General features: G+C 48.3%; 9 protein-coding genes across 9 annotated transcripts; 6 read left to right on the top strand and 3 right to left on the bottom strand.

The window, feature by feature from the left end:
• Positions 1-172: 172 nt before the first annotated feature.
• Positions 173-730, bottom strand: ANOM_001902 (cysteine-rich PDZ-binding protein; the record flags this gene model as incomplete). The annotated part of the gene is made up of 3 exons (XM_015547159.1): positions 173-258; positions 345-468; positions 560-730. 3 exons carry the CDS (start codon positions 728-730, stop codon positions 173-175), a joined length of 381 nt encoding a protein of 126 aa, XP_015410455.1.
• Positions 731-4,638: 3,908 nt separating this feature from the next.
• ANOM_001901 (uncharacterized protein) lies at positions 4,639-5,424 on the top strand (the record flags this gene model as incomplete). The annotated part of the gene is made up of 1 exon (XM_015547158.1): positions 4,639-5,424. One exon carries the CDS (start codon positions 4,639-4,641, stop codon positions 5,422-5,424), a length of 786 nt encoding a protein of 261 aa, XP_015410452.1.
• Positions 5,425-7,931: 2,507 nt separating this feature from the next.
• ANOM_001900 (PT repeat family protein) lies at positions 7,932-12,218 on the top strand (the record flags this gene model as incomplete). Its single annotated transcript, XM_015547157.1, has 3 exons — positions 7,932-8,205; positions 8,291-10,849; positions 10,891-12,218. 3 exons carry the CDS (start codon positions 7,932-7,934, stop codon positions 12,216-12,218), a joined length of 4,161 nt encoding a protein of 1,386 aa, XP_015410453.1.
• A 1,387-nt stretch (positions 12,219-13,605) lies between these two features.
• ANOM_001899 (uncharacterized protein) lies at positions 13,606-16,604 on the top strand (the record flags this gene model as incomplete). Its single annotated transcript, XM_015547156.1, has 2 exons — positions 13,606-13,816; positions 13,882-16,604. 2 exons carry the CDS (start codon positions 13,606-13,608, stop codon positions 16,602-16,604), a joined length of 2,934 nt encoding a protein of 977 aa, XP_015410466.1.
• A 487-nt stretch (positions 16,605-17,091) lies between these two features.
• ANOM_001898 (nuclear export protein Noc3) lies at positions 17,092-19,152 on the bottom strand (the record flags this gene model as incomplete). The annotated part of the gene is made up of 1 exon (XM_015547155.1): positions 17,092-19,152. The coding sequence occupies one exon, from the start codon at positions 19,150-19,152 to the stop codon at positions 17,092-17,094; it is 2,061 nt and encodes a 686-aa protein (XP_015410467.1).
• Positions 19,153-19,346: 194 nt separating this feature from the next.
• ANOM_001897 (ribosome biosynthesis protein NIP7) lies at positions 19,347-20,274 on the top strand (the record flags this gene model as incomplete). Its single annotated transcript, XM_015547154.1, has 4 exons — positions 19,347-19,608; positions 19,663-19,832; positions 19,890-19,991; positions 20,054-20,274. The coding sequence occupies 4 exons, from the start codon at positions 19,347-19,349 to the stop codon at positions 20,075-20,077; spliced, it is 558 nt and encodes a 185-aa protein (XP_015410462.1). The 3' UTR covers positions 20,078-20,274.
• Positions 20,275-20,651: 377 nt separating this feature from the next.
• ANOM_001896 (defective in cullin neddylation 1 family protein) lies at positions 20,652-22,736 on the top strand (the record flags this gene model as incomplete). The annotated part of the gene is made up of 6 exons (XM_015547153.1): positions 20,652-20,892; positions 21,008-21,051; positions 21,833-21,903; positions 21,956-22,124; positions 22,195-22,651; positions 22,676-22,736. Coding segments are annotated over 5 exons (888 nt in total), but the record flags the coding sequence as incomplete, so codon positions are not given.
• Positions 22,737-22,843: 107 nt separating this feature from the next.
• On the bottom strand, positions 22,844-24,473 carry ANOM_001895 (Mpv17/PMP22 family protein; the record flags this gene model as incomplete). Its single annotated transcript, XM_015547152.1, has 4 exons — positions 22,844-23,286; positions 23,342-23,608; positions 23,691-23,966; positions 24,067-24,473. Coding segments are annotated over 4 exons (945 nt in total), but the record flags the coding sequence as incomplete, so codon positions are not given.
• Positions 24,474-25,810: 1,337 nt separating this feature from the next.
• ANOM_001894 (uncharacterized protein) lies at positions 25,811-27,004 on the top strand (the record flags this gene model as incomplete). The annotated part of the gene is made up of 1 exon (XM_015547151.1): positions 25,811-27,004. The coding sequence occupies one exon, from the start codon at positions 25,811-25,813 to the stop codon at positions 27,002-27,004; it is 1,194 nt and encodes a 397-aa protein (XP_015410465.1).
• Between the last annotated feature and the right edge of the window lie 221 nt (positions 27,005-27,225).

The raw sequence follows: 27,225 nt of genomic DNA, 5'->3' as shown, positions 1-27,225 counted from the left end.
ATATCATTATTCGCAATTCTCCAGCCGTTCTTTGATTTCCAGTATCAACAGAGCCCAAAACGCCATGCAACCTAGTTTAATCCATACCCAATATAAACAAGGCAGTATAAACGACTTCATCAACAACCCAGCAGAACAGCAAACCAACAAACGACCCAAATTTGCCCTTCGACTACTTCAGGTTAAACTTCTGTCCCTGTACAATAGGCTGATCCTTCTTTGACTTCCCCGCCATACTCTTGCCGCACATCGGACAAGCTAAGATATCAATTAGCAATCCCCACCAGTTTACCATTAGGACAAGAATAAGACATAAGAATAACAAGGAAAATAAACGAACGAACCATTGTTCTTATAAGCACACCGCTGACAAAACTTCCTCCCCTGCTCCGTTTTCGTCTTACAGCTCTCACAAGCAGACGAATAAGCAGCATAAGGATTCTTAGCCTTGGAGCTAAGCAACTTGCTCTATCCCAATTTACCATGTCAGCCGACCCTCTGCCCAAACCCAACCCCGCGAATTCCCAGTTTAATAAAGACACGAAGATGAAAATCATACCTTGCCAATACCCGTATTCCCTAGCGTTGGCTTAGACTTGCTACCTTCTCCACCGCCACCACCTCCCACCGAGGTCGCGGGCGAGCCATAGTACATCTCACTTTTGCGTTTGACGCCGGGAGTAGCTAGCTCGGTGGATTTGAGTTTCTTTTGGCATTTTGAGCAGACCATTTTCCTTCTTGTTCTTTTTGTCGTTCTTTTTGGATTTCCGGGTTGTTTTTTGAAGGTTGTTATTGATGATGGAGTTGTGTATTGTTAGTATGAATTGAGTCGTATCTAGGTATTCCCGTTTGGGGTTGGAGTTGCATCAAGCGCCAAGACCCTAGTAGATGGTCGGGGGGCATGACGCATTTGCTGCCTTGGAAATCGGGCATTCATGGTTGAAAGATTGTACATTGTTTCGTACCAATAGATATCACTAGGGTAGGAAAATATCGGTCTTCCGACGGGGTTGGCTATATTATTCTGTATGCTTATCTACTCTTATGTGTTAATGAGGGAATTTGGGAGTGACTTGGCTCCTATCGTAAACAGGGTAGCCCGCAATATCCGCGGGCTGGTGGGTTTGGGGGTTAGCATTATATTGAATCCCATAAGATGAGGGTCTTGGTAAGGTAAGTTGTTTGGTTCTAGCTGTGTTGGTGAATAGGCGGAAGTAGGAGTAAGAGCCTATAGGACTCGGGGTGTAGGATGTATCCGTTAGATAGATGCTGGCACCAATGATATGGCCGAGTCTCTAGAGATTCGAGCCCTTACTAGGAGTGTGGGTGTGATGAGTTTGGGGTCTAAAACTGGGTATTTGTCATTAAAGAACAAAGAAATAACTAAACAAAGGAACAAGACGTACATAGTACATGATGGTTGGTAGCTGTGTTTGTCCAATAAAATGTACCAAGAGCGATATGTAAATATAGTTGGGTATGTTGGCTCTTTCCCGACATAAATAATGGAGTATGTAGAATGGTTTTCCATTGAATATGCCGGTTCTGGTTTGGGTGAGCGATGACCATGCCAGGCTCTATGTGGATGTTAGGTCGCACAGTAGGATATTGATTAGGTTGTAAACGATATAGTATTTACTTGAACTGGAACTAATGTGTATGTAAATAAGCACTTGATAGGGCTTGGGACAGCATTACAACGTGTACTATTTGTATAGATTACGTGTGGAGAATTTGCCTAATTTTGCTTTCTTTTTCCTTACTGCTGACTATATGTTGACATTATCGGTAAATTGTCTTCGCAACTTGGCAAGCGAAGTCACGGCTACGGGGTGTTCCGTATGATTTTCGCACTCATGTCATAGTGCATTCATAAGCTGAACTATGAAGTATAAAAGGCTTGCCGAGATCAAAGTTTTGAAAAGAAGGGCTGAAGAGCTGAAGAAGATTCAGATGTAGGATAACATGGATCGCGTATTCTGCTGATCCACCGGCTACCTGCGCCCGACACAGCCCCGATCCACAAAGCCGAGAAAAGTACCAAGGTTAAACAGAGAGGAAACGAAGAATAAAAAGCAAAACAAACCAGAAGAGATCGACATTGACCCCGGATAAAATGCAATGCTCATGAGAAGTTAAAGTTGCTTCTACGAATCGTACTGCAGACTTATTTTTGAGCTAGAGCGGTTGGAGTTACCGTATGAGAAATCCCCAGCCCTAATTGGGATTCTTGCAAAAGCAAACATTGTGGCATATTGGCCTTGCCCTGCATATAATCACATTAACTTAGGCCTATATGCAGTATTTTTCCCGACGTTGTTTTAGTCAACAAACAATCAATATGTCTGAGTAGGGAGTATGGGCAACATTTCCATCGATTCTTATTGATCCCGACACCTGATTGTCACATTCTCCTAAGTCGTGGGAACATCAATAATTTGGAGGGTATACTACACGGAGAGGCACTGGGATTAGGGTATCTCTTTCTATGAGCCTATCGCCGTTCAGGACTTTTGTCAAGATGGTGGTCAGGAAACACATAAGGACCGCATTCTGTGGAGTGTGCCCGCATTCGCATGATGCCTGGTTCCTTGGTCTAGACGAGTCTAGAGAAGCTCACGCAATCGAGATCCTTGTTTTTGACATTATACCGCTGAACACTGGTGCTAGAAGCCGAAAGACACTCAAATAAACGAGCCAAGAAATAAGTATTGGGAACTGGCTTGTGTAGTTCAATGGAGTAATATGAGTTAAGATTCAGTACAGTCTGTTTATTACCCTGGAACCAAGTTTCCTACGGGCCGTGTATACGATCCATTCTCGAGTTGGGTGGATTGTTCAGGTATACTAATTTTATATCAACGAGTTAGATAACAGGAATTAGATTAGAACGCGATTAAACTCAGAAACATACAGAAACAAGTTATAGTGCTTCAGTTGATATTGACTAGCAATCAGCTTTACTATGCAAGTAACCATAGTTCAGTTGGATAGGTATGGGTGTCTGTGGGTTTGACCCGGGGTGTCCAACAACCCCAACCCTTGGGGCTTTCTTATATGAGAGACACACAACCTATTGACAAAATAGGCAGGTCTGAGGAATTTCTATAGATAGATATCTCAAGAGAGGGAGTTAAAAAAACATCAGTGCGTCCATTCACAAGGGACTAGGTATGGCGCAGTTGCCCATCGCGCATTGTGAGTGGAGTGGCAAACAGGGCAATTAAATAAACACTTTTACCCACACCACTTGCAACAACACTAAAAGTACTACTTTCTTTAACTCCCATCCACCACGGACCTGCCGCCCATTCTCCATTTTTCCTTTCAGCTCCCTTGTGAGTTCTCTGCTGAATCCCCAGAACTAGCCACGAGCGTCGGGCCAATACGTCTTGGACTGTTCTGACTTATTTTCCCTGTCGTCCTCTGTTTCAGCTGCTTTGGACCAACATTATCCCCACAACTCACCACTTGCGTGGACTGCTTGTCTCCCAATGATGCAGCATCTGACCCGCCACTCCTGAACTGGTCTGCAGCCCATCCGCTGCAGAACTGAACCTGAAAAGCAAATCTCGCCAGAAAAATCCAATCATGATTTCTACGCACAGAGGGCAGAAGTTTAAAAAAAAATAATAATTAAAAAAAGGAAAAGGAAAAGGCAAATCGGGAAGATGGAAGGGAAAAAAAAGAAACGTTCGCATAACATGGTTCGAGTGTCCAGCGCCTCGGAACCGTCAGAGTAATGAGGACATGTTCCAGCAGAGTGGTTCTTCCTCCGTTGGACATTTCTACTGCTTGGCTATTTTTCCGCCCTGATTTAGGGGGGCAAAGTGTCTGCCCCGGCTCTATAAATCAGCCCCCATGGCTCAATTGCCACGAATCGTCCCAAGCCTTTGAGATCCGACCTTGCATGTTATCGGCAACTTTAGTCATTGTGACTTTATATACTCGTGTCACTCTGTGGCTTGAATGTTTGGTTCCTCATTCCCCATTGGAGCCTTTCCCTTGAGGCCGATCTATGCGCGGCTTTCCGATCGAAACACCATATCTGGCGTTCAACATTATTCTTCCACTCTTTCTCAATTGACATAAAAGTTTGTGTTTGTTGTTTGATCCTTTTTCCTCTCCTTTTATATTTATATTTATATTTGGAAAGCCCGTCGCTTTAATTTTGCATCGTCGCCCAGTCTAGACTTGGCCCGTTCTTGTTTCCTGGCTGTGCACCTGGGGGACTTACTCAATCCATACTAGGGCCTTGAAAAGTGCCAGGTTGGACTTGGATTCTTGAAGGCCACAACTCCCTTGCTTCTGGCCTTGGAGCACCATCATACACACCTTACTTATCGATAATCTCCCTCTTCCTCTCCTTTCTACTTTTACTCTCCCTCGGACCCAATTTTCTATGCTCACGCTGCTGAAAAATCTGAAAACTGCGTGTGCAGCTTGTCCAAACCTCGGAAGCTGACATTAGAGAATTAGGGGTAAGGCAGAAAAGAGGCAGGAATTTATTATTGTTTTCTTTATTTCTTTCCGAGAGAAGTGAGCAACGGGATTAAATCGATTCCTACCAAAAGGAAGAAAGAACGAGACTTCCCCTTGGTGAACCGACTGGTTCGGGTGATACATAAGAAAAACAATATGCCTCCAGCCAGCTCGTCGTTTACGGCGTTGAATTTGCCAGAAACATTTTCTCTCCCACAATGCATGGAATATTTTACCCTTACCGCGGGCCCCAATACCGATCTCTGGCGGAAGCCTCCAAATGGCGACACGTCCACAGCACCCATTGTATTTACGTCACTGCGAAATCCATTCATACTCGCAGAAGTGACCGTTAGTGCGGACTGGGAAATGGAATGGGATCAAGGTGGGCTGGTGATTTTTGCTGGAGCCGCACCACAATCATGCTCGTCCGGCAGCGTCCCATTGGATTCCGGAATGCGATCGAGTCGTTCGGGATATCCCCAGATCGCACGACCATGCAAATGGGTTAAAGCGGGTATGGAGTTTAGCTCGGGCACCGTCAATGTCTCTTCGGTCAGTGCAACTGCAGATGGAGCCGATTGGTGTCTTTCGCCGCTCAGCTTCCCCGACAGCGGGCCATCGGCTGTGCAGTCGCTGCGGATCAAATTAGAGCGGATCGGCAACTCCCTCTGGATCTGGTATCAGATTCCATCCGCAGTTCCATATGCTCTGACCCCGAGCGCAGTGAGCAGCACGTGGAAGAAGCTACGGGAGGTGACATGGTTCTTCTACGGCGTGGAAGACAAATTTATCCACGTGGGAGTTTACGCGAGTCGGCCGAATAACATATCTCGCAATAGTACCATGTGGGAGATGATGAATGGTCCGGTCTTGAGCGAGTCCACAGTAGGCTCTCAGGACTCTTTGGTGGTTGAGTTCGAAGACCTAGAGATATACTAACGACGCTTGGCCCTTTTCTCCTGATAATATACCATCAGTGTTTATTCCTTTGGGATTTAATCAGCACAGCCACGACCCACGAATGGCTTATGAGCCCACGACTCCATGTTTGGCGCCGCTGGTTGGGCCCAACATGGTGAGTCACTTTTTGTTTCCCCCCTTCGTTTACCATAATTGTCTTGAGGATATAATGTCAAGCATACAGAGGAGCATGATGAGCGTACCGGTGTTTTCCTGTCATTCAGTTCTTCGTTTCTTCGAGACACTTTGATCCAGCGTTTTGGTATATAGCGTTCCCTTTGAGATTGAAATCTAAAAACTTGTGTGATCTTTTCTTAATATCACTTGATTGGACACCAAAATTTCTGATGGCAGACCTGTTACCCCTGGGGATGAGTCAAAGTAAGAATCCGTGACCAAGATCATGGACCATAGCTAATTTGTTGAGCATGCATGATCTGCAGCGGGGTTCATGAGATAGCGTTGATTTTGTTGGAGAATGACAACTTGAGCCCAGGGTGAGGCAAAGGTAAGGAAAGTTCAGTCGTTTATACTTCGGCCGAAGATCACTGGGCACTAAACCCAAGTGAGTATCCAGCGCAGAAGGATAAAGTTGGTTAGGCTGCAATGGGACTGAACAGAGCTCACAGCACTGCATTGTCACGGGGGTTTCCATTCTTGGCTGGTATATCATAAATTCATTGCCTCTTGGGTTACACCGCAGGGAAATAATTACCGAGGGATATCTTGTCCCACGGCTCTGGAAGCAGTGGATGCTCCACTGAGTCACCCAAGGGATGGGGGCTGGAACCGCAACGAAGAAAAGACAACAATGGCATTCGCAATTGGTATATCTGATTTCTATGACATTAGAACTGGTATGGGAGAGTGGACGACTCGCAACTTGAAGTTTTACTAATTCCGGCATATTCGGACAGGGAAGATTGAGGGGGTATCAACCATTTCTTGATGAAGCCGAGGGATTGTGATCGAAAACAAAAAAGGAAGGCAAAGCAGAGAGGAGTCCAATCTCGATGTCCCGCCTTAGTGCTGCAGATGTAATTTAAAATGCATCGCCCCGGGTTGCGCATGAGTATCCAGGCGGACAAGAATCGGTAGATCCTTTGAGGATTGGACCATCTCGTCGTATTTCCAATCCCTTCCGACAGGATGATATGATTTCCGCAGTTTATAGTGAGCTGAGTGGAGTCCGTAGAGGAGGGCGACTAAACCGGATGGAGTAGGGGGAATGGTGCCATGACTGCACTATGAGTCTAGTCAGTATAGTTCTCCACTGTTTTTCTTTCCCCTACACGATCTGGCGAGCAGAATTTTAATTTTTATTTGCTCTTCTCATGAAAATTTCCCTCATCAGCCGACTGGAGGATGATCTGATTCCGGCCAATGTGCACAACATCCGTTATCGTTGCATACTCTGGAGAATTGGCGCTGTATATCACCAAGTCAATCACTGGCTGGATATTTACCCACTCCTGAATCGGTTTAAGAAACATATTTTATGCTGTTCCCGTGATTGGCGCCGCCCACTCACCGCACTTTCCAGTCGGTAACCAGTGACGTACAGAGACGATGGGATCACGCAGCCATCGAAGATCTGCAGATAATTTAATGCGTCCCCTCCATGCGAACCCGTCCAGAGGAGTAAGCAATGTATCTAGCCCGAGGTTTGTCTATCTCCAACATGACTCAATTGCTGATATCTACAGTTTCGTTCGGAGTGGTTTCTACGTTTTCATATCACTTCTACTTCATGAATCAAGAGCTGTTCTTTTTCTCTTTCTTGTAAACTTCTGTCTCTGGACCAAAACCACCCCCTCTTTAAAGCTTATATTGTATATATATATGTGGCATAGATGACGAATTAAAAAAGAAAAAGCAAAACAATCACAGACGGGTGAAATCAGTATCACTGTGACAACTCCTTCGCTGCCCCGCCAAACTAATCCCTAAGTTAACGGCCTTTCGGCCACTAGCGGGAGTTCAGTCCCTCCATCAGTCAACCTCACTAACCATCTTAGTCCGGAATTCTCCCTCCTCCATCACTTTGAGTGGGGACCCTTCTGTTTTTTTTTTTTCTTTTCCTTTTTCTTTTTTAATGTTACCCATGATTGACTCGGTCTTTCTCCTTTCTTCTCTTCTTTCTCTCTTCTCCCCTCCTCAACTCATTAACTACCTTACTACTGTACAACTACATCCCAATTGTGCGTTTGGTTTGATCATCAATCAAACTGATACATCCTGATCTGACCAATCCCACCTCCATCGCCCCTCAAAGTTTCACCTCCCTTACCTCTCGCAACCCTATTACCCGATCCCATTGTCCGGGAGGCCTCTTCTCTTTTCGTTCCTCGTTTCTGTTTTTTTTCTGTATATTATTCCATCGATTCACTCGATATCCTTGTTGCTGTGTAATTGTTAAAGCCTCTCTTACGCTCTGATCTGTTGTTTGATACTTAACGACTGTTACGACCTTGACGATCATAACAATGGTGGAATCCATTGCTGAGACTGTTACTATCTCTGTCCGTCGTCCGACTGATACCCCTACTATCTTCGTCGCTGGTACCTTCTCGGAACCACAATGGGAGCCATTGGAGCTGAATGTTAAGACGATAGAGGTTGAATCGGAACTAGACCCGGGCCTCTACTCGACCGAGTACCTTTTCTTCCGGGATTTCAAGGTGGCTCCGGGGCAATACCAGTACAGATTCCGAGAAGGCGCGACTGGCTCCTGGTTTCACGATGAGTCTGTAAAGAATGGTAAGTTCGAAACGGCTTCAGCAATTTGTTCAACATAACTACCTCGGGAATAACGACATGGCTAACCAATGCTTTGGGTCCATAGCTTCTGGAACTGAGGGCCTGGTCAACAATTACCTTACCGTCAAGCCTGCGGCCGAGCCGGAGACGCCCGTCCAGAATGGTGTCAGTGACAAGGCGGAGGAGAGCACAAAAGAACCCGAGACGGAAGCTTCGACAAAGGCTGAGCCGGTAACGAATGGCGTCCACAAGTCGAATGGCGTCAATGGAGTCGCTGAGCACGATGCCCCGGTGGCTGACCAGTCTCCTGCCGAGGATCAGAAGACCGAACAAGTTCTTGAAAAACCTGTCAAGACTGATGCCAAAGCAGAGACTGAGACAGAGTCGAAGGAGGCTCTTTCCAATGGCACCAAGGAGCCAGAAGTCAATGGAACTGAACCCGCCGCGCAGACCTCCGAGAGCAAGGAGGAGCCCGTGGCCGAGGAGAAGTCGGAGCCAGTGGTAGAGAAGCCTGAGGAGAAGGTGGATGTATCTCAGCCCGTGGCGGAGAAGGAAGAAACTGAAAAGAAAACCGAAGAAGTTGCAGCCATCCCTACTCAGGAGGACGAGGAGACGCCGGTTGTAAACGGCGATGTTAAGGTCGAAGCCGAGAAGCAATCAGAGGAATCTCAGCCGCAAAAGGTTGCTGAAGAAGTAGTAGATAAACCCGAGGAGCCTGTTGCTGAGACGTCCGCATCTGAAGTCACGGCTGAGGAAACCCCCACTCAAGAGTCGACCCCCGAGAAGCCCACCATCACCGAATCTACTGCAACTGAAACCATTACGGAGCAACCTGTTGTCGAAGCACAACCGACTGCGGAGGTGGAGGCCCCCGCCACAGAGCCCGCTGAGACAAAACAGGCGGAAGTTCCTTCTGAGGAGCCCGCCAAGGAAGAGCTAACCGCTGAAGAACCCAAGGAAGCTCCCGCCACGGAAGAGCCAGTAAAAGAATCCGTTAAGGAGGAGACGGCACCGGAACAGCTCAAAGAAACAGTCTCCGAGAAGCCCTCTGCTGAAGAGCCCGTTAAAGAAGAGACCACCGAAGAGCTGAAGGAGACGTCCGCCACCGAGGAGCCAGCTGAGAAGCTCGACGAGTCGGATAATGCTCCTGTTCAAGAGGAGTCGGTGGCGGAAGAGCCTAAGGAGACGGTCAAAGAGCCTGTCAAGGAAGAGACAACCCCTGAAAAGTCGGAAGAAACGCCCGCCTCTGAAACAATTGTAGCTGAGGAGCCCGCTGTCGAAGAACTGGTCGAGGAGAAGGCCGCCCTAGAAGACGCTAAGGATACTTCCACCGCTGAACTAGCTGTTGCTGAAGAACCAGTGAAGGAAACTGCGAAGGAAGAGCCGGTCCCTGAAAAGTCTGAGGAACCTGCCGCCCCCGAACCAGTCACTACTGAAGAACCAGTTAAGGACACCGTTAAGGAAGAACCCGTTGCTGAAAAGTCTGAGGAGCCTGCTGCCCCTGAACCAGTCGTTGCTGAAGAACCGGTAAAGGAGCCTGTCAAAGAGGAGGCAGTGTCGGAGGCGCCTAAGGAGACACCTACTGAGGAGCCTGCCACTAACGACACTGCTGCTCAGGATGAGCCGTCTACTGAGGAAATTGTTGCTGAAACAGTGAAGGAGGTGCCGGTTTCCGAAGAGCCTAAGGAGACCCTGTCCACCGCAGCTCCGGATGCTCAGGAATCGGTTATTCAAGAGCCCGCTACCGAAGCCTCTGCTACCGAAGATGCCCCCAGCGAATCGACGAAGGAGTCCGGTGTCGAGAAGACAGTGGAAGAGACAACCACCGAGAAGCCTGCAGCTGACGATGTTGTAGTAGAGGAACCAGCGAAGGAGGCAGCAACAGAAAAGACCGAAGTTGAGAAGCCTGTCGTTGAAGCCCCTGTTGAGACAAGTTCCGAAGAACCGGCAAAGGAGTCCGTTCCAGAGAGCACTACGGCTGAAGCTGCTGCCGAAACGGAAGAATCGAAACAGTCTGCCGAGGAGACCTCAGAGCCAGCTGCTAAGGATGAAAAGGCGCCCGTTGAAAAGCCGGTGGAAGAGGCCAAGGCTGAGCCCGCCTCGGAAGAAGCCCTGAAGGAAGAGGTTGCTCAACCCTCCGTTGAGGAAAAACCCACCGAAGAGGCCGCAAAGGTGTCCCCTGCCGAAGAAAACGAGGTCGTTGCCGAAGCCACTAAGGAAGAGGAAGTTCCAGAGGAAGTCACTGCGAAAGCGCCTGTTGAGGTGGAGGCTACAACTAGTGAACCTGTCGTTGAAGAGCCTACACCCGAGAAGCCCGCCGTGGAAGAAACAACCACCGAGGAGCCCTCTAAGGACGTGACAAAGGAGGAACCTATCTCTGAAGTGCCCGCTACTGAGGATTCGACAACGAAGGAGGCAGCTGAGGAACCCGCCAAGGTGGTAGAAGAGCCTATAACGGAAGAAAAGCCCGCTGAGGTGACCGAGCAAAAGACCACGGAGCCAGTCACTGAAGAATCCAAGGAGACGAAGCCTGCTGTTGAGGAAGCGACCCCCGAAGAACCCGTTAAGGATACCCCCGTCGCTGAGCAACCAGTTGAATCCGAGCCCGCCCAGGAAGCTGAACCGGCGCAGCCAGTGCAGAGGAGTCTGTTAAGGAGCTCGCTGCTGAAGAGGCTGCTGTCCAAGAGCCTACCCCTGAGGAACCTGCTGTCCAAGAGTCGCCTGTAGAGGAACCTGCTACTGCCAAGGAACCTGTCGCTGTCGAGCCTTCTACGGAGGAACCTGCTGCGGAACAGCCCGCCAAGGAAGCTGAACCCGTGAGTGAAGTGTTGACCACTGAAGAGCCTGTCACGAAGCAAGCAGCCGAATCTGAGCCAGTTGAGCAGTCAGTGGTGGAAGAAACGCTTGTGGACGACTCTACTGAACAGCCAGCAACCGAGACCGTAGCTGAAGAATCGGCCCCAGCCCTGACTGAGAAGCCTGTGGTTGCTGAGACACCTGCTACCGAGGAAGTCGTTGAAAAGGCCACTACCGAAGAGCCCGCGCAGGAGCCTGTCGCTGATAAGTCTGCTGAGCAGCCAACTTCATCGGATGTGGTCGAGGAGACTGCTGAATCTTCTAAGGCTGTTGTCCCCGAGGAAGTCACGTCGAATGAGGTTGAGCCTACTGTCTCGCAGCTCCACGAAGAGAAGCCGGAAGAGGTGACTGAGCTACCTAAGGAGGAGACAGTTGCAGCTGAGACTGTGGCTGTTGAGATCCCTGCAGAAGAGAAGGCCCCAGAGACCGAACCCGAGGTTGTACCCAAGGCTGAGATTGAAGAGGCTGTGGCCATTCAAAAGGAAGAACCTAGCAGCGAGCCAGCAGCAGCAGCCCCTGCTGAGGCCGAGAAGGAGGAGCCTTCATCAGTTTCTTCTGGAGAGCCTCCTGTTGAGAAACAGAGCACTGAAACAGCTGAGGTTGTCCCTGAGGTTACGAAGGAGGATGCCCCTGAACAGGATGGAAAGGTTGGCGTCTCAACCGAGCTGATTGGTGCGGCGGTAGCTGTTACCGCAGGCGCTGTTGCTGCTGGGGTGGCTATCTCGTCCCACGAGGACAAGGAGCCAGAAACCGCGTCTGCGGCCAAGAGCTCCAAGTCTGTGGAAGAGTCTCAGCCCAACAAGGCTGATAGCCCAGCTCCTGAGTCTCAACCACCAACCAGTAAGGAAACACCATTGCCTGCTTCGAAGAAGCCTGAAGCTGATATCAATGCACCACGTTCAGGATCCGAAGAGCCAGCTGCGTCAACCAGTGAACCATCCACTTCTGCTGAACCCGCTACGACGACGGAAACCACTGCTGACAAGGCCGTGGCTCAGAAGGATGACACCTCTCGTTCTCCAAGCCAGACCCGGGCTGTTACTCTCAGCAACGCCAAGAATGACGGCTGGTTGAAGGTCATCCTTCGCGCCGTCTTTGTCAACTTCTTTGGAGCCATCTTCTCTCCTTTCCGCCGTCGCCCCAAGAGCGACCAGTAAATCTTCAGTGTGATCATCACTCGCACTTCCATGCATATCATCATCACTGATTCTTAAGTGATTTGAAAGTGCCCCCTGACTCATTGTTACTAATTATGCATCTGTTTGGCATGCATATACCCGACTTTGTTGCCCAAGATTCTCGTCACTCATTTTACTTGCCTTAATTTGATTCCCCTGTATTTGACTTGTGTGCGTTTATCAATTCAGGTTATTGTTATCTGTTATGTTTTCTATTCTCCTCTCCAGAATGTTTCGATTATTGACTGCGCGTCTGTTGTGCCAAAACTGATAGTAGTTAACAAAACTTGTTTAGTTTTGCCGTTGATTTACGACTACCAGTATGTAGTGATATGATTATGATTGATGATAATGAAGACTGAAGATTATTTCAATGGGTTTTGTTCTTGGACTATGTCTACTCCTTCGGATAAGCCTGCTCCTGTTGTAGTAACAAAACAAGTACGGTCAACCCGCAATAAAACGCGAGAAGATAAAAAGAGCTAGTAGTAAAAGACAGGCAGAGAAAGGCAGCATCTAGATTGCTAAAATATGACGACTGTTCTTTCTGACAAATCTGGTCTCCTTATCACTAAAAGTCTTGTCCAGTCTGGACACAAGTTTCGCAACGTCTGCTCAGGTCGTTTGATTCTTTGAGCGGGCAACGTCCATTCTCGCACACTGACTATCCAAATCTGAAATGTAGATTTGTGTAAAAGAGAAGTCCTATATTCTACGGGAGCCCTCTTGGATTATGTACGGAGTAGGTAGAGCAGGAGTCAATCACCTACACATCGCCATTATTATATTAAGAAAGTCGAGGCCCGGTTCAGAAAAGTATATTCGCTCTCAATGTCCGGAACCAACTGATATCAAGCAAGACATCTAAAGGGTCTTGTACGTTACATACATATCCCACGCCTTATCCAGACAGAATGCAAGGCCATTTCTGATCGAGACACCAAAAAGAAGGAAAAGTAAAGACAAGCCCCGAACTCCAAATCCCCCGATTCCATAACTCTGGTGAAACAAGAGTAGAGAGAAAAAACAAAAGAAAAAGAAAAGGGAACAGCCACAGCCAATTTCATGTACGTCACTTGGGGGTGTGTGAGTGAAATTCACGTCTCGCGCTGTGGCGCGTGCCCCAGCAACACATACAGTGAAGGCATCAGCTTCGCCACATACAAAATCATGTTTACTTGTGTGTTTCTTGTAGTGAAAGAGCAACACCTGGATGTTGATTTCCTCAAATCTTCATCTCGCGACGTGACAGACCAACGTAATTGCAATAGAACAATAACAACGCAACGACATCTTCTTCAGGTATCTCGTTTGCTTTGGTGATTATCTTCAAGTAGCTGTTTCGTTTTCTGTTTCTTTGTTCGCTATGGCGGACCGTGAGAAAGATCAGGAGGCTCAGACTAGATCTGAGTCTGAGGAGAAGGAGTTGAGAGAGAGACCCAAGGTCAAACTGCCTCTTGTGCCCACCGTCCCTGGCAATGCTTGGTCGCAGATGAGGGCTCGTGAGCAAGAACATATTCGTGAAAGGGAGCTGTATAAGCTGGAGTTTGGTGAGTTGGGGTATGATCCTAACACCGGTATGTCGTGTCTCCCCGTCTCCCCTACCTTTTCGTTGTTGGCTTGGCTTTTCTGATGCGAGTAGTGATAACCCGTCCAACCGCGTCCTATTCTTCTTCAAGACCCAGTACGATGAGAAAATCATCTGGACTGGACTACGACGAGGCACTCGCTCTCCCGATGCCTAAGCCCCGTCTTATGGCTGTTAGCAGTTCTGCTCCTGCACTTGAGCCGACAGTTTCAAAGCCGAATGTTCTCACAAAATTGGGTGGTTTGAAGAGACAGGGCGCCACGGAGCCCCATCCTGGTGATAAGGGTGCGGGTACAAAGGTCGAAGGTGAAAAGAAAAAGTCCATGATCGCGACGCTGAGATCCAAACTCAGCTTCAAGGAGCTTGGGAAGGAGTTTCGTAAGGCTCAAGACCCTCCACATAGCGCTATGCCTCAACTGCCACCGAGCATTGGATTTCCACAGGTTGAGAAGACTAAACAATCGCCGCCTGGGTCTTTTGACTTCGATGAGGAAAGACTATATGTCCCCAAGCCCAGAGATCCTGAAGTGCACCCTGCATCTGCTCCAGTCCAGACCACTAGGTTTTCGGACTCAGGTAGCTTCGAGAGCTCCCCACAGAGCGCCACATCCTGCCCTGCACAGCAGACTAAGGGTGATGACGGGCTTGATGCAGAAACTCTTAAAGACAAAGAGGAACAACATCGGCCTCATCACAAAGTAGGAAATGTAGAGCCCATGACACGCCTTGACACTGTCTTGATTGACGGCTCGTCTCCTCCAGCCAGCACAGGCGATACCAGCAGGGGCCATCCAGCGGTTGTCGATGCGGAACGACGCTATATCAGTATGAATGTGGAGAACGAACCATCAGTTCCCTCTCAGCCAAAAATTGATGCCACCTCTACCGACAGTCCAGCTTCGTACAAGCCATCGACGTCCAACGCGCCAGAAGGCATTGCACCGGTGTCCTCATCGTGCGAACGCAAACAGAGCACGATGGAGAAAAATCGTCCGCTAGTCGTCTCATCGGATCAGCAGAGGCCACTGTCTGTCAAAATACAGGACCAAACTGAAGGAACTACTCCGTCCGGACAGAACAGCAGGCGCTCATCTACTAGATCACGGGAGCATATGGCCTCAAGTCCTGGACAGGCTGAACCTGACTTCGACCCAACACATATGAGGATGTCCTTCGATTCTCAACTCCCTATGGACGATCCTCGTTTCTACTCTGGCGTGACGACTCACGGAGGCTATGCTCCTCCTCCACCGCACCCGGGCTACCAAAACACAGTAACCCTAGAGCAGCAAATATCCACCTACATGGATTCGCTTCACATCCACGTTGATGGTACGGCCAACAAGCTTGCCCGGTCATTCGAAAACACAAATAACTGGTCAACGGATCAAATCCTGAGGCACACAGGACATCTGTCCGATCTTATGCGCAAGCTCAATAACCGAGTGATGAGCGACACTGAAGTGACGAGGGAGCTGCAGAGGGTCACGATGGAAGTGAAGATTCAAGTCGGCGCTATACAGCGCGAGCAGCGTCATATGGAAGACAGGATGACACAGCTCTTCCAGAGTGAGTACAACAAGCTGAAGGGCGAGATCAACGCGTTGGCTTCGACCGTAAGGTCCAACCTCCCCCACAACCCGGCACAGGATGCAAGATTCATGAATACCAGGTTGCAGGGGAGTCCAGACTTCACCAAAGGGAGTAAAGACAATGAAAGGCCACAGCAGTTCAGGAAGATGAAGTCTCGTCAGATGAGGAGGGAAGATGTGGTGACAAAGAAAACAGAGAGCAGAGGGGGGGAAGAACACAACTGTGAATCTGTCGCACTGAACAAACACGCCGAGGAACACACGCTTACTGATGATGTTCCAACACCTATGGCAGCCTTCCCCACTCCAAGTTCCCATGGCGATGACTGGAAGAATCACTTCACTGAGTCTCACCCCAGAAGACTCATCCTGAAAGACCCTAGCAAAATATCCATTGGGAGTCCAGAACCTCTACTCAGCAGCTCCACTAAAGGCAAGGAAAGAGCCACTAGCAGCCAAACTCTTGTTCACAAAGCAAGTGCTGAGATCATGAAGTTCCCAGCTAAGATGGGCCTTTTCTATCCTTTCCGTCGTGGCCGTGATCGACGTAGCAGCGAAAGCAAAACTGCGAGCCACTCCTTGCCCCCTACCAAGCGCAGCGAAGATGATAAAACTTCTGAGGAGCGAGAGTCCAGGAAGCAAGAACCACTTCCATTTACACCCCCTATGCAGACAAGCGCCATTGCTAGTACTGCGGCAGAGCATCGCCAAGTGGAAGTTAGCCCCAGCAGAGTCCATCCTGCCCTGCGCAACCCTGCCCAGCAGCAGATCATGGCTGAACGTGAGCGCCTCAATAGCCAAGATACTATGACACCCAGGCAGCTCCTACGATCCTCCAGATCCTTTCAGGACTTGACTTCTCGCTCCAGAAATGCTGCATCGTTTGATTGGATTGATAGCTCGACTGAAAGTCCTTCGAAGTCCACAAGTCGCAGGCAGAACCAGCAGGATCTTGCTATGGGATTCCCTGCTCTTTCAACAGCTTCGCGCCACCCATCTTCTACAAAAGATTCATCGTTGACAGCTTTCGCCGAAGCACGGATGTCTCAGGCTTCAGATGTTTCGTTTAGTTATCGTGGCCCAACCCCTCCTCCCAGAGAGTCTGAAGCGAGCGAGCCGAGCCTACCAATCTGGTACCAGGCAGCCTATGCATACAAGTCCATCGAGAAACCAGAAGACGATTAATATGAAACTATCAGTTCATTTCCAAACTGCTATTTGCGTTTCAGCATTTATGATGCCGTGACGATTTCATTTCTTCAATAGTCTGTTGGGCTGGAGCATTGACTGGGGTAAGTGGCTATGATATGGCTTAGCGCACTAAGATGGTCGTTTGGGGGTTGAAATTCAAAGGGGGTATTGGCGCCGATTATGGAATGGATAGGGATAACATCGGAGAGTTTAACAGGATAAGGGTTTGGACCAAATATCGGTAATGGTTCGAGATTTCATTTCAGATTGACGCGTGCAGTTGACCTGCTCACGTGTTCTAAGATTACCGGGTATCATGATCTGGCTAACAAAAACAAAAAACCAAAAAAAGGGCATAAAATGAACATAAGAGGAAAAAGAAGGGAACATTCCGGTTAATGGATAAGACATGAGGAATATGTTTTTTAATGGCAATGAAACGTCATGTTAATACATTGCAGATAGTCATAATGACAATGCTTTATTTCCTCGAGATCATCTTCTCCATATCCACAGCAGCATCACGGACTTGGGGACAGTAATGTAGTCGCAGTAATTCTCCTTCCCATACCGTCCCAGCAAAGACATTGGTTGCTTCTATATCTGTCGCGTAGGGATTGTATACACCGTCGCCTTTACGCTCCTCACTGTGCCACAATGGAGAGATACGATTTGTGTGATGCTTCGCTACCTGGTTTAGAAGGGAAAGCGTGGCAATGGCGGACTTCTCAGGGACCTGGAGCGACATCGTCAGGAGTCGTTTAGTGAAGCTACCAATACGCACCGGAGGTGGTATGCCTTGTGCGCGGGACAAAAGTGTGGACTGGAGGCAGCGGAGTAGCAGAACTGTCGGAGTCTGAAAGTTGACCTTGTTCCTCGACTTAAATTGCTGCGTCGAACTATTGTCATCTGGATCAGGGAGCCGAAGAGACTTGTCGGGGTTGAATTCGATGTCAGGGTTGATTGAGTGAGAGTACAGGGAGCGATAAAGATGCTTGATGAAAAAGCTTAGGTCAAGATGGAGTGTGTTTGCCGCCTTGCTAGCATCCTGTCCTTGAAGGAGCGCAAAGGCAGTGACGGTACAAAGGAGGGCTTCACGCTGAGAATCTCTGGATACTGTCGCAGATTCAGGATCCTCATCGTCCACGTCGTCGCCTTCAAATTCATCTCGATCGGCGTGCCCGATCAAGTCCTTCAGAGCTTCGAGCAAGTCGCCGAAGAAATCTTGGTTGATCAGATGCGCATATTTAGCAAGGCCCTCGAGTACCGGGCCCATGAGAGTTGGAATGCGGAGTTTCAAAATGCGGAAGTAGACCCCAAACACAAGTTTCAGAGTTTCTGCTTGGTTCTTATCTCTTTCCTCGTGGGAAACCAAGGCGTCGGCTTCCTTCATATCCTTCTCCACGGCCTTGCGTTCCTTTTGGATCTTGCGTTCCTTTTTAGTGCGAAATTCCTTCTTTTGCTTCTTCTTCCCACGGAATGTATCCTCCTCTGGCTCACGGTCGACCCGGTCTCTTGATGCCTTAGAAGAGAACTCGGAGAGTAGTCGGAGGTGCAGGAAGGTGTCCAAGACGCTTTCGTTGATTCTGAATTCCTTCGCCTTCATCATCTTCGACAGGAGACGAACGGCTTCGAGGGAGACGACTCCGTCCTCATCTCTTGCGAAGACTTCCTCGAGTGTTTCCCGACATTTCACAAAATCAGCATCCACTTGTCTCTTTGCGAGCCGGTTGACAAGAATTTTCAAGAGCTCCCCGCGAAAGTTGAAATGCGGTACGGAAAGGAGCATGTTGCAAGCGCAGTTGATCGCAAGACTTTTTAAGCTAGGATCAACACCCTCCTGTGTGGCTTTAGACGGCTTTGTAAGCTCACTCAACTTCTGAATGTAGTGTTTATAATGTGAGAGAAGCGATTGTTCGTAGTTTTGCAGTTTGCGCACTTCTTTCGATAACTTAGCAGACATTTCGCTATCGCTGAGCGGACGGATGCGGTAGCCCGGGATCACATCCTTAAATATCGCAGCTTGCGAGGCAAGAGCCAGCTTCTTGATTGCAACGTGCGCCCCGTTATTAACCATTTCAGCCATTGTTTTGAAAGAGCCAAGATGTTCCTCCGGGTCTTCATTGATCAAAGTCGCCAGTTTTGCAAGTTCTTCTTTCGCCTGTAAGATCTGTAATTTCATCGGAATCTTGGGCTTCTCCTCCTCCGCAGGTGTTTCCTCATCCTCGTCCATGTCATCCTCGGCGCCGGAGGCTACATCCTCCTCATCGTCATCGGTGCCAAGAAAACTGTCAGACTCTTCAGGCTCCGATTCCTCAATGGTTTGCAGACCCTCCGCAGTTTTGATAGGTAACCTAGTCCTCTCCTTATCTTTCTTGCCCAATTTGCGTGGACGGCGCTCGTAATCTTGTTCCAGATCCCATTCGGAAGCGTTGCTGTAGAAGTTGTTCAAGGCTGAGCCCTTGGAGGTTTTCGAGGTGCCATTGCCTTCATCACCAGGAGGACTCAGGCGTCTCCTTTTATTCGTGCGTCCTGGAGCCATGACGATTTATTGAGCAACCGACTTGTCGTGGTTGAGGGTCGATGGTTGGTTTTGAGCGGTTCCCGTCCGAAACTTTTTTTTTTCTTTGCGGTGCCAAGACTTTCATGCCAAAAGCTCTCCACCTTAAACTTTTCTGGATTTTTTGTCCGCGGAGCTTTTCTTCGACTGTGAACAACCCGTATCAATCACTCAAAATGCGTCAACTCACTGAACAAGAGACGAAAACACTTTTCGAGAAACTTGCCAACTATACTGGTCGCTCGTTGAACAACCTCATCACTACATCCGATGACCCCAATGACCGATATGTATTCCGTCTCCATGGAAATCGTGTCTATTATATGAGACTGTCCTTGGCCAATCTTTCGACGGCCATTCCTCGCGCAAATCTTCTCTCACTTGGTACCTGCATCGGAAAGTTTACTAAGAGTGGCCAGTTCAGGCTGCACATCACCGGTAAGATCCCCACCAACCATTAGCGATCAATGAACAGATCTCTGACTTCTACAGCCCTGGATGTGATTGCCCCCCACGCGAGATACAAGGTCTGGATCAAACAGAACGGAGAGATGCCCTTCTTGTACGGTGGAAATGTGGTAAAGGCGCACGTCAATCGGTGGTCAGACGATTGTCCAGAACACGCAGGTGTTGTTGTCTTCAACTCGAATGATACTCCTTTGGTAAGACGGCCGTTGGCGCGGAGAGTATGGCGCTATAAGTTACTAACATTGTCTCAGGGCTTTGGAGTTACCGCCCGGTCTAGTGCTGAAGCGAGGAAATTGGAACCAACAGCCATTACCGTTTTCCGCCAGGGAGATATAGGAGAATATCTGAGAGAGGTATGTTACATCTTGAGTGTGAAAGCCCTTGCACACATCGCAGCTTACTGACCTTTGCCTAGGAAGATACCCTCTTTACGACGTAAAGGAAAATCGTTGCATAGGCGGGATCGTTCATGGAATTTGGATGCTAGATACCTGGGGATTCTCGCAGGAGTTCTGGAGTCATCTGTCTGTTTCAATAGAAAAGTTTTTACCTTTGTTCTTCAGCATACTGTATCCGTAATCATATGCGATTACAACAGCTCGTTTCCACCTTGCCTAAACCTAGTTATATCCCTTCTGACGTTCCCTGATATATCGTCTCCCTTAACCTCTTCAAGTACTTAGTTCAATAACCATGTAAACTTTCTACCCCATGCACATGGAATAGTTTAAGGCTTATTGGTGGGAAGGATAGGACGCTGATGGCCACACGGCTTGCCGCGGGAATACAATGGATCGAGGTTATCTGAAGACAAATAGACAAAGAATGAATGAGAATTCCAAAGCATCTGAAAAATTAATGAGCCAATAATTATTTATACTGCCGGTTGTCACAGAAAGTTATCTGGAGATAATCAGTCCATGTGTTTGCGGGGCACGTGCATTATCAGTGATCAGTCAGCTCTCCAAAAGCGACAATACGAACTTTTGCATCTAATCAGCCATCATTGTGTCTACTACTTCTCGCAAAATCTCTGCTGCGCTGAACAATTACTAGGTCCTTTAATATCTTGCTATTTTGATTATTAATTTCACTCACTGTCACATCCCTTGTTCAGGTTTCTTAGCACTCAATAGAAGATCGTACCTGAAGCCCGTCTGCAACCCCACCATGCCACCTTACTCGGGTCTTCAGAGGCAGCAAATAGCTCAGTTTATGAACTTTACACAAGCCAAGGATGCAGTAGCAGCCAAGGTATGATACTTTTCTTTCCCAGCATACCGCAGGCATTGTTGGTCTCAAGTTGCACATATAACCTTCCATGTCACGTGTGATAATCATGGTCCAATAGCTGATGTTTCGTTTATAGTTCTTAAAAGCATCTAGGTGGAATGTCGAAGAAGCAATTGATGCGTAAGTTAGCTGAGATATTTTGTTTCTCTTTTTCTCTCCTTGTCTTTCCCCCCGATCCATGGCTGGACCTTTGCTTTTCTCGGGCTCTGTAATTCTGCCGTACTGCAGTGTGGAATTGCCAGGCTCTCTTGTTGAATGACTGGACGGTTTCTGTGCTCCGGTGTTTACTGGCTATGCTCTTTTCAGTTGCAGCAAGTTGTCGCCCGCCTTTGGCAGGTAAACGGGCAAGGGAACGTAACTTGTCAGGCATTGATTCTCCATCGTCCTCTTGGGCATCCTATGCACACGACAGAGCACTGTTAGCTGGTCTTCTATCCAATGTTAGCAGCCAATTGCGTAATACCCGCCAGACAAGACTGCGGTGTCTCGAGCCAGCTTGGGGGCTGTTAAAGTAATTCGCACTTACCTCGAAGTCTAGCTCGTCTATGTGGCGCCTTACCACAATCTGCCACTTGTGGAGCACATATGGGACACTCTTGGGCCTCGTAGACCAGGGGTGTCATGTATATGTTCGGCACATAAGGGCACAGGACGCAGATGAGGTTCGCCATTACCTAAATAATCTCCAAGCGTCATCCTTGTGTCATCACAACGTCTGGATCCCTTCAAAAAGTCAGAGGGAACATGGCCGAGATAGGCATTCAAGCTCACAAGCGTCAAGATGAGGACCCGTTCTGGAAAGTCGAAATACTCATGTCTTCCATCGGCCATTCCTACCCGTGCCTCAAAGAGGCGAAAGTCAGTCATATCGGCGCACATGACGTTTACTGACAAGATTCAGGTATTTCCAGAGCCCCCAGGGGGCAGGAGGCGCCACCTCCTCCATCAACAAGATATTCGACAGCTATCGAGGTAAGGCAGCTGGCCAGAAAGGATACACTAGTTTCAAGCTAATCCCACTCAGACTCCCCGGATGAAAACCCCGACAGCATCGGCATTGAAGGGGCGATGAAATTTCTCGGCGATATCGAAGTGGAACTAGACGAAGTGACATGTCTCGGCATCGCAGAACTTCTGAAATCACCATCGATGGGCGAGTTTAGTCGAGAGGGATTTTTGAATGGCTGGAGGCTGTTGGGTAACAACGCCACCAATACCCGCTACTGGAATCCGCAAATCGAGATAATCTAACCTAATCAACAGATGTGACACCATCGACAAAATGGTCGCCCATGCTGACGATCTTCGATCGCGGATCCCCACGCAGCCAGATCTCTTCCGTCGCGTGTACCGCTATACCTTCCCTCTCTGCCGGATGCAGGGCCAGCGGAACCTCCAATTTGAGATTGCAGCCGAACAGTGGAAATTATTCTTTACGCCGGACAAGGGCGGAGTCCAGTGGGAGACGGAGACGACTCCATGGTTAGACTGGTGGATTGAATTTATGGAGGAGCGCGGAAAGAAGCCCGTTAACAAGGATCTGTGGGAACAGGTTGAGGTTTTTATGCGGAAGACTCTTGACGATGAGCGGTTTGGGTGGTGGAGTGCGGATGGTGCATGGCCTGGGGCGCTTGATGATTTTGTAGCCTGGGTGCAGAAGAAGAGAGGGGATAATATGGAGGTGGAGTGATGGTTGCTGGTGGATCGTTAATGGGAGTGGGTGCTTATATGTACCCTGGAATAGCAATATTCTACTTTTAGCAGCTCTCTATATCCAGTCAACTATATCGGGCTCTACGCCTCTTTCAACCAACAAGTCTGAGGAACATTCGCAAACTATTTGCAGGAGAAGCTCATAATTCTTAACTATTCGAGACCGAGGATAGAAATTGAAGGTAATTTGTAATATCACATTGCAAAGGGTGGGTAAATAGCAGCACTATGGACTATCAAGTTATGTATATCGCCAGCTGCAGGCAGAGACTAAGAAAAACATTCATCGTAACAGTCAAACATATCTTCAACTCGGTACAACACGAGATAGGCAATCATCTTGAGGCCGAATCAGAATAGAACATGAGAATAGAACCAGTCAGACATGCGAAAGGGGTAATTGGAGGCGGGGAGGGGAAAGAAATAGACTGTCTGTGCCTTCGGCTTGCCTTTGCCTTGAGGCAACATAATGCATCTATTCATCCGAGGTATGGAGCGGATGGGCCGAGGATATGGAAGGCGGCCGGATCGTTCGGCTTGAGCCGGATGGGTAGGGTCTGGATGTATATACAACTAACGGTAATCCTTGGTCTCGTATTCACTGCCTGGGCCGCCTGGGCCGCTACGACGTTGGTCGTAACGCTAGTTAAAATTGCAAATTAGTGTCTGAGATGTAACAGTTGAAGAGGGCATTTACCTTTCTCAAGGCCTCGAGGCGCTTCCTCTTGGTGTGGGTGTTGACGTAGGTTCCAATGAAGAAACCAACAATGTTAAAGAATGGCACCCAAGTGTGCTCGGGGAGGAACTTCTGCGCAAACGCAAGTGCGAGAGGGGAAGTGACCCAGCTGACTTTCATGACGGGCATGAAACCGGCGCGAACGGTGGCGCGAACCTGATGGAAGGTACGCGCGCCGGTGATAACGGCCATCGACGACAGGTACACTGTGTTTTGGATGGGGGAGATCTGCGTTTTTGGTTAGCGCATCCGCGCATTCCAGAGATCGAAGGCCCGATCTATGGACACCCGACGCGGTTGGGAAACATACGATGAGATTGCTAAAGAGAATCTGCAGGATCTTGGCCTTCAGGCTTGTGCGGCCGGCAAAGATCTTTTGGAGGATGCCCACAAGGAAGTGGCCCAGCGGGGCAGCGACGAACATGCCGTAGAGAAGCATCTTTGGAACGCGGGCGCTGAAGTAGTGCCCATTCCTGCTGACATCATTCGCGATCCACGAGGCCAGATATTCTTGAGATGCGGAAAGCACACCCGACGTCAACATCTTCGTGCGCAGAGGGTTCTTCTGCAGCTGACGCAGGTACATCTGTAAATGCGAGCATTTCCCATGTCAGCGAGTTGCGATCGTACCGACCGCGACCAGATCAATCGCTGACCCGACGCTCCGGGAGGGAGGATGAACATACAGCCATATAGCCATTTTGAGGGTTTCCGCCAGTCAAGCGTTCGCCGACTTTGTGCACCAATTCCTTTGTGTCTTGACGAATCCCCTTTACGGCCTCCTCCTGAAACTGTCCCTGGATTTGCCCTTTAATCTGGTCCGTGACTTGTTGCGTGACCTGGTCCTGAAATTTTACGGACATAGTGGCGGTTGATGCGATGGCGTCGGCAATGGGAGACGAATGTAGGGACGATAAGATCCGTTGGCGGAATTGACGGCAACGGGTGTTAATGTGGTGCCTGAGAAACCAGTTAATACACGATCCGCACGGACAATAATGCGCACAATAGGACTTCAAATGACGAACAGTTGAATATGGGGCGAAGTGGGTTAAGAGGGGGATTAAAGAAAACTCGGTGAGAGATTGAGTATGGGGTTGGAGAAAAACAAAAAGTCCCGCCAGGAACTAAAGGAACAGGGGCGGAGCTGCTGTTTGTGTTTGTTTATGGAACGAGGAGGCTGGAACTCTCCAGACCGAAAAAAAGGTCTCAGCTTGGGGGGACGGAAAGCTTACCGAGGTTAAGTAAGGTAAATAAAGGGTAGAACAATAAGAACTTAACTGAATCGAGGGAATTAGACCGATTAATTAAAAAATAGACAGTCAATAAATGACGAAATTATGTATCGATCTGGAGAACCTGTGGGTTTCTCTTATATGCAGGTCATTTATCACAAACTGGTGTCAGATAAGAAAGATACAAGAAGGAAAGCCTTGTTCCAAGGAGAGACCGTCACAAAATAGTTGGTGTTGGACCTGGGGATTTAAAAGCTGGAGGGAAAAGTGGAGGATAAATCGGATCTCTCAGGGCGACAGGTCAATAGGTCGGCCACGAGTGTCGGCAGATCTTATTTATATTGCTGTTAATTAAATTCCAAAATTACCTGCTAATTTTACTATGCGCAACCAACTGCGCTTGTCCGCTACCTGTCGGTCACCTCCGATAGCCTATCGCTTTAGCACGCTCGAAACTTTATTTTTCTATCGTTTTTTGTGATTGTTTTGAATCATCTCCTTCTCTATATAAGGGCCCGGTGTATTGTTAAAGATCACATTATATCTACACATTTACACATTTACGCGTTGGATTTTGTCGCATCCATATACTTTGTATACTGACTTGGAGCTTTCTTGCTCTCACTCATAATCTATCTTTTGATACAGGTAACAAGACTACGGACTAAGGACTATGGAGTCTTACAGAAGCAAAGCAATGGTGGACCTACAAAGGGCGAAAAAGACTGACAAAAGGAAGTATATAATAAAATAGGGTTTCAAGATATGTGTCAGATTTGGTCGGTGTTCCAATTAACATGATATCCAGAGACTGGTATACCTGAAGAATGAACTTACTATATATTTTGCAGCCTGATGTCTTACCATACCTTTGAAGTTTTACATCAATGTCCCAGAATATTGAATCCATATATCTGGTCCTGATTAACTTGGTATGCGCAAGAAAGACAAATTGCAAGAGAAAGTAAATATACCACTTAAAAAGAAATACTTCTTTGAAGTTATCTCTCAGTATGACAGTTAGGTATTATTGCCTAACTTCAATATTTCTGTCACAGAGCGCAACCTTTACCACTTTTCCAGTGAATGTTGTCACTTACTCTTAATATGGCTCTTCTTGTTACAGTGTGATACCATACTATGTTCTCATTTCCCATCGCACTTCTCTCCTATTCATTCCATCCCATCTTGAGCTATGGCAAACAATGAACAGGACAACTCCGAAGAGAACACTGGTATTCAAACTAAGTTACTTTCTATCCTACAAGTGCCTCCTTTGGCATCCATCTATCCCCTGGCCGACCAGCGTCAACTTCCCACCCAAGAAGATTACGTTCGGCCTGTCTCGGACATCCAGCTATCTCTCGACTATCAGAGTTATTATACTGGAAATCCGCTCATGGCTCCTCCGACAGCCCAGTCAGCTATCCGCCAGCATCGCTGTCATCATAGTGTGATAGAACGCCAGTTCTGCATTGACCGTATGGAAACATGCAACTCATGCGGAAGACGGCCATTCCTCGGATGGCTCTACCTCTGTGTTGAGGACACTTCGGGCTTCTCTGATGCCTTGGATCCCATAAACGGCCCATTCCTCAGTCCTTGGATACTGAAAGCCATGGAAGATGGTCACTATACGACAGAACAGAAGGAAATCGTGATTCACCAGAAGTTGAACGTCGTGAGGACGGCGGAGAGAGAAAGAGGCCCCGTACCTCCACCACTTTCTATGCTCTATGCAGAGCGTAGTGCGCAAACCGGTCACAATCAGGATGACCCATGGGTAGAGTTGGTGGAGGATGTCAGCCAGCGGGATGAGAGTGCTTCCAGAACCGGCGAATCAACGGTTCGCCTCGACCATCCTGAGCAAACCTCGCAGCTACTCCAGCACCCACACCCTGCTCTTCCATGCACCTTCAAGGCTTGTCGGTTCTGCGAGCGTCGCCATGGTAACCTCGAGGAGCGCACCTGGATAAGCCTCAATGAAATCTGCAATGATCTTTCTATTCCCCCTCCAGACTCGTGGGAACTGCTCGAGAGGCCCGTCTCCGACGCTAATATTCTTCGGAACTTAGAGCTGCGCTCTCGGTGTATCTGGGTAGGCTCCCCAGAGATGATTTCCTCGGAGCATGGCATCCCAGAAAGCCGCGAAGATATAAGCGTTAGGCTCTACTCTCAGGAGAATATCACGAGCACCAATATCCATGAGCTTGTGGATCAGTCTCTGAACGTATCGATCAAAAGTGACGAAACAGAACAAACCATTGCATCTTATACGGGCCAGCTAAGTGAAAGTATTGTCGTTGGAATGACCATCTCTACGTTCGATGATTATTCCACATCGTTTTCATGGTCAGACCCGTTGGAGCATGGTCATGATGAAAAGTAACACCGGGGAATAGATTTGACAGTGAGGACATCTGCATACAACTCTCGCTTCATGGTTATTACGAGGGGGAAGTGGGAAGCAGAACTACAACCTTATCATCTCATCATTGTGCCACGACTGACTGCATTGAGTATTACTGTCCCTATCTGACAGCGACTAGCCAAAAAGAAAAAAAGAAGAGAGAGAGAGAGAGAGAGAGAGAGAGAGAGAGAGAGAGGAAG

The sequence above is a fragment of the Aspergillus nomiae genome (assembly GCF_001204775.2).
Source record: "Aspergillus nomiae NRRL 13137 chromosome Unknown contig00029, whole genome shotgun sequence".
NCBI classification, from domain to species: domain Eukaryota; kingdom Fungi; phylum Ascomycota; class Eurotiomycetes; order Eurotiales; family Aspergillaceae; genus Aspergillus; species Aspergillus nomiae.
Note: the sequence above shows the minus strand (reverse complement) of the source record. Positions and strands in the feature narration are given on the sequence as shown.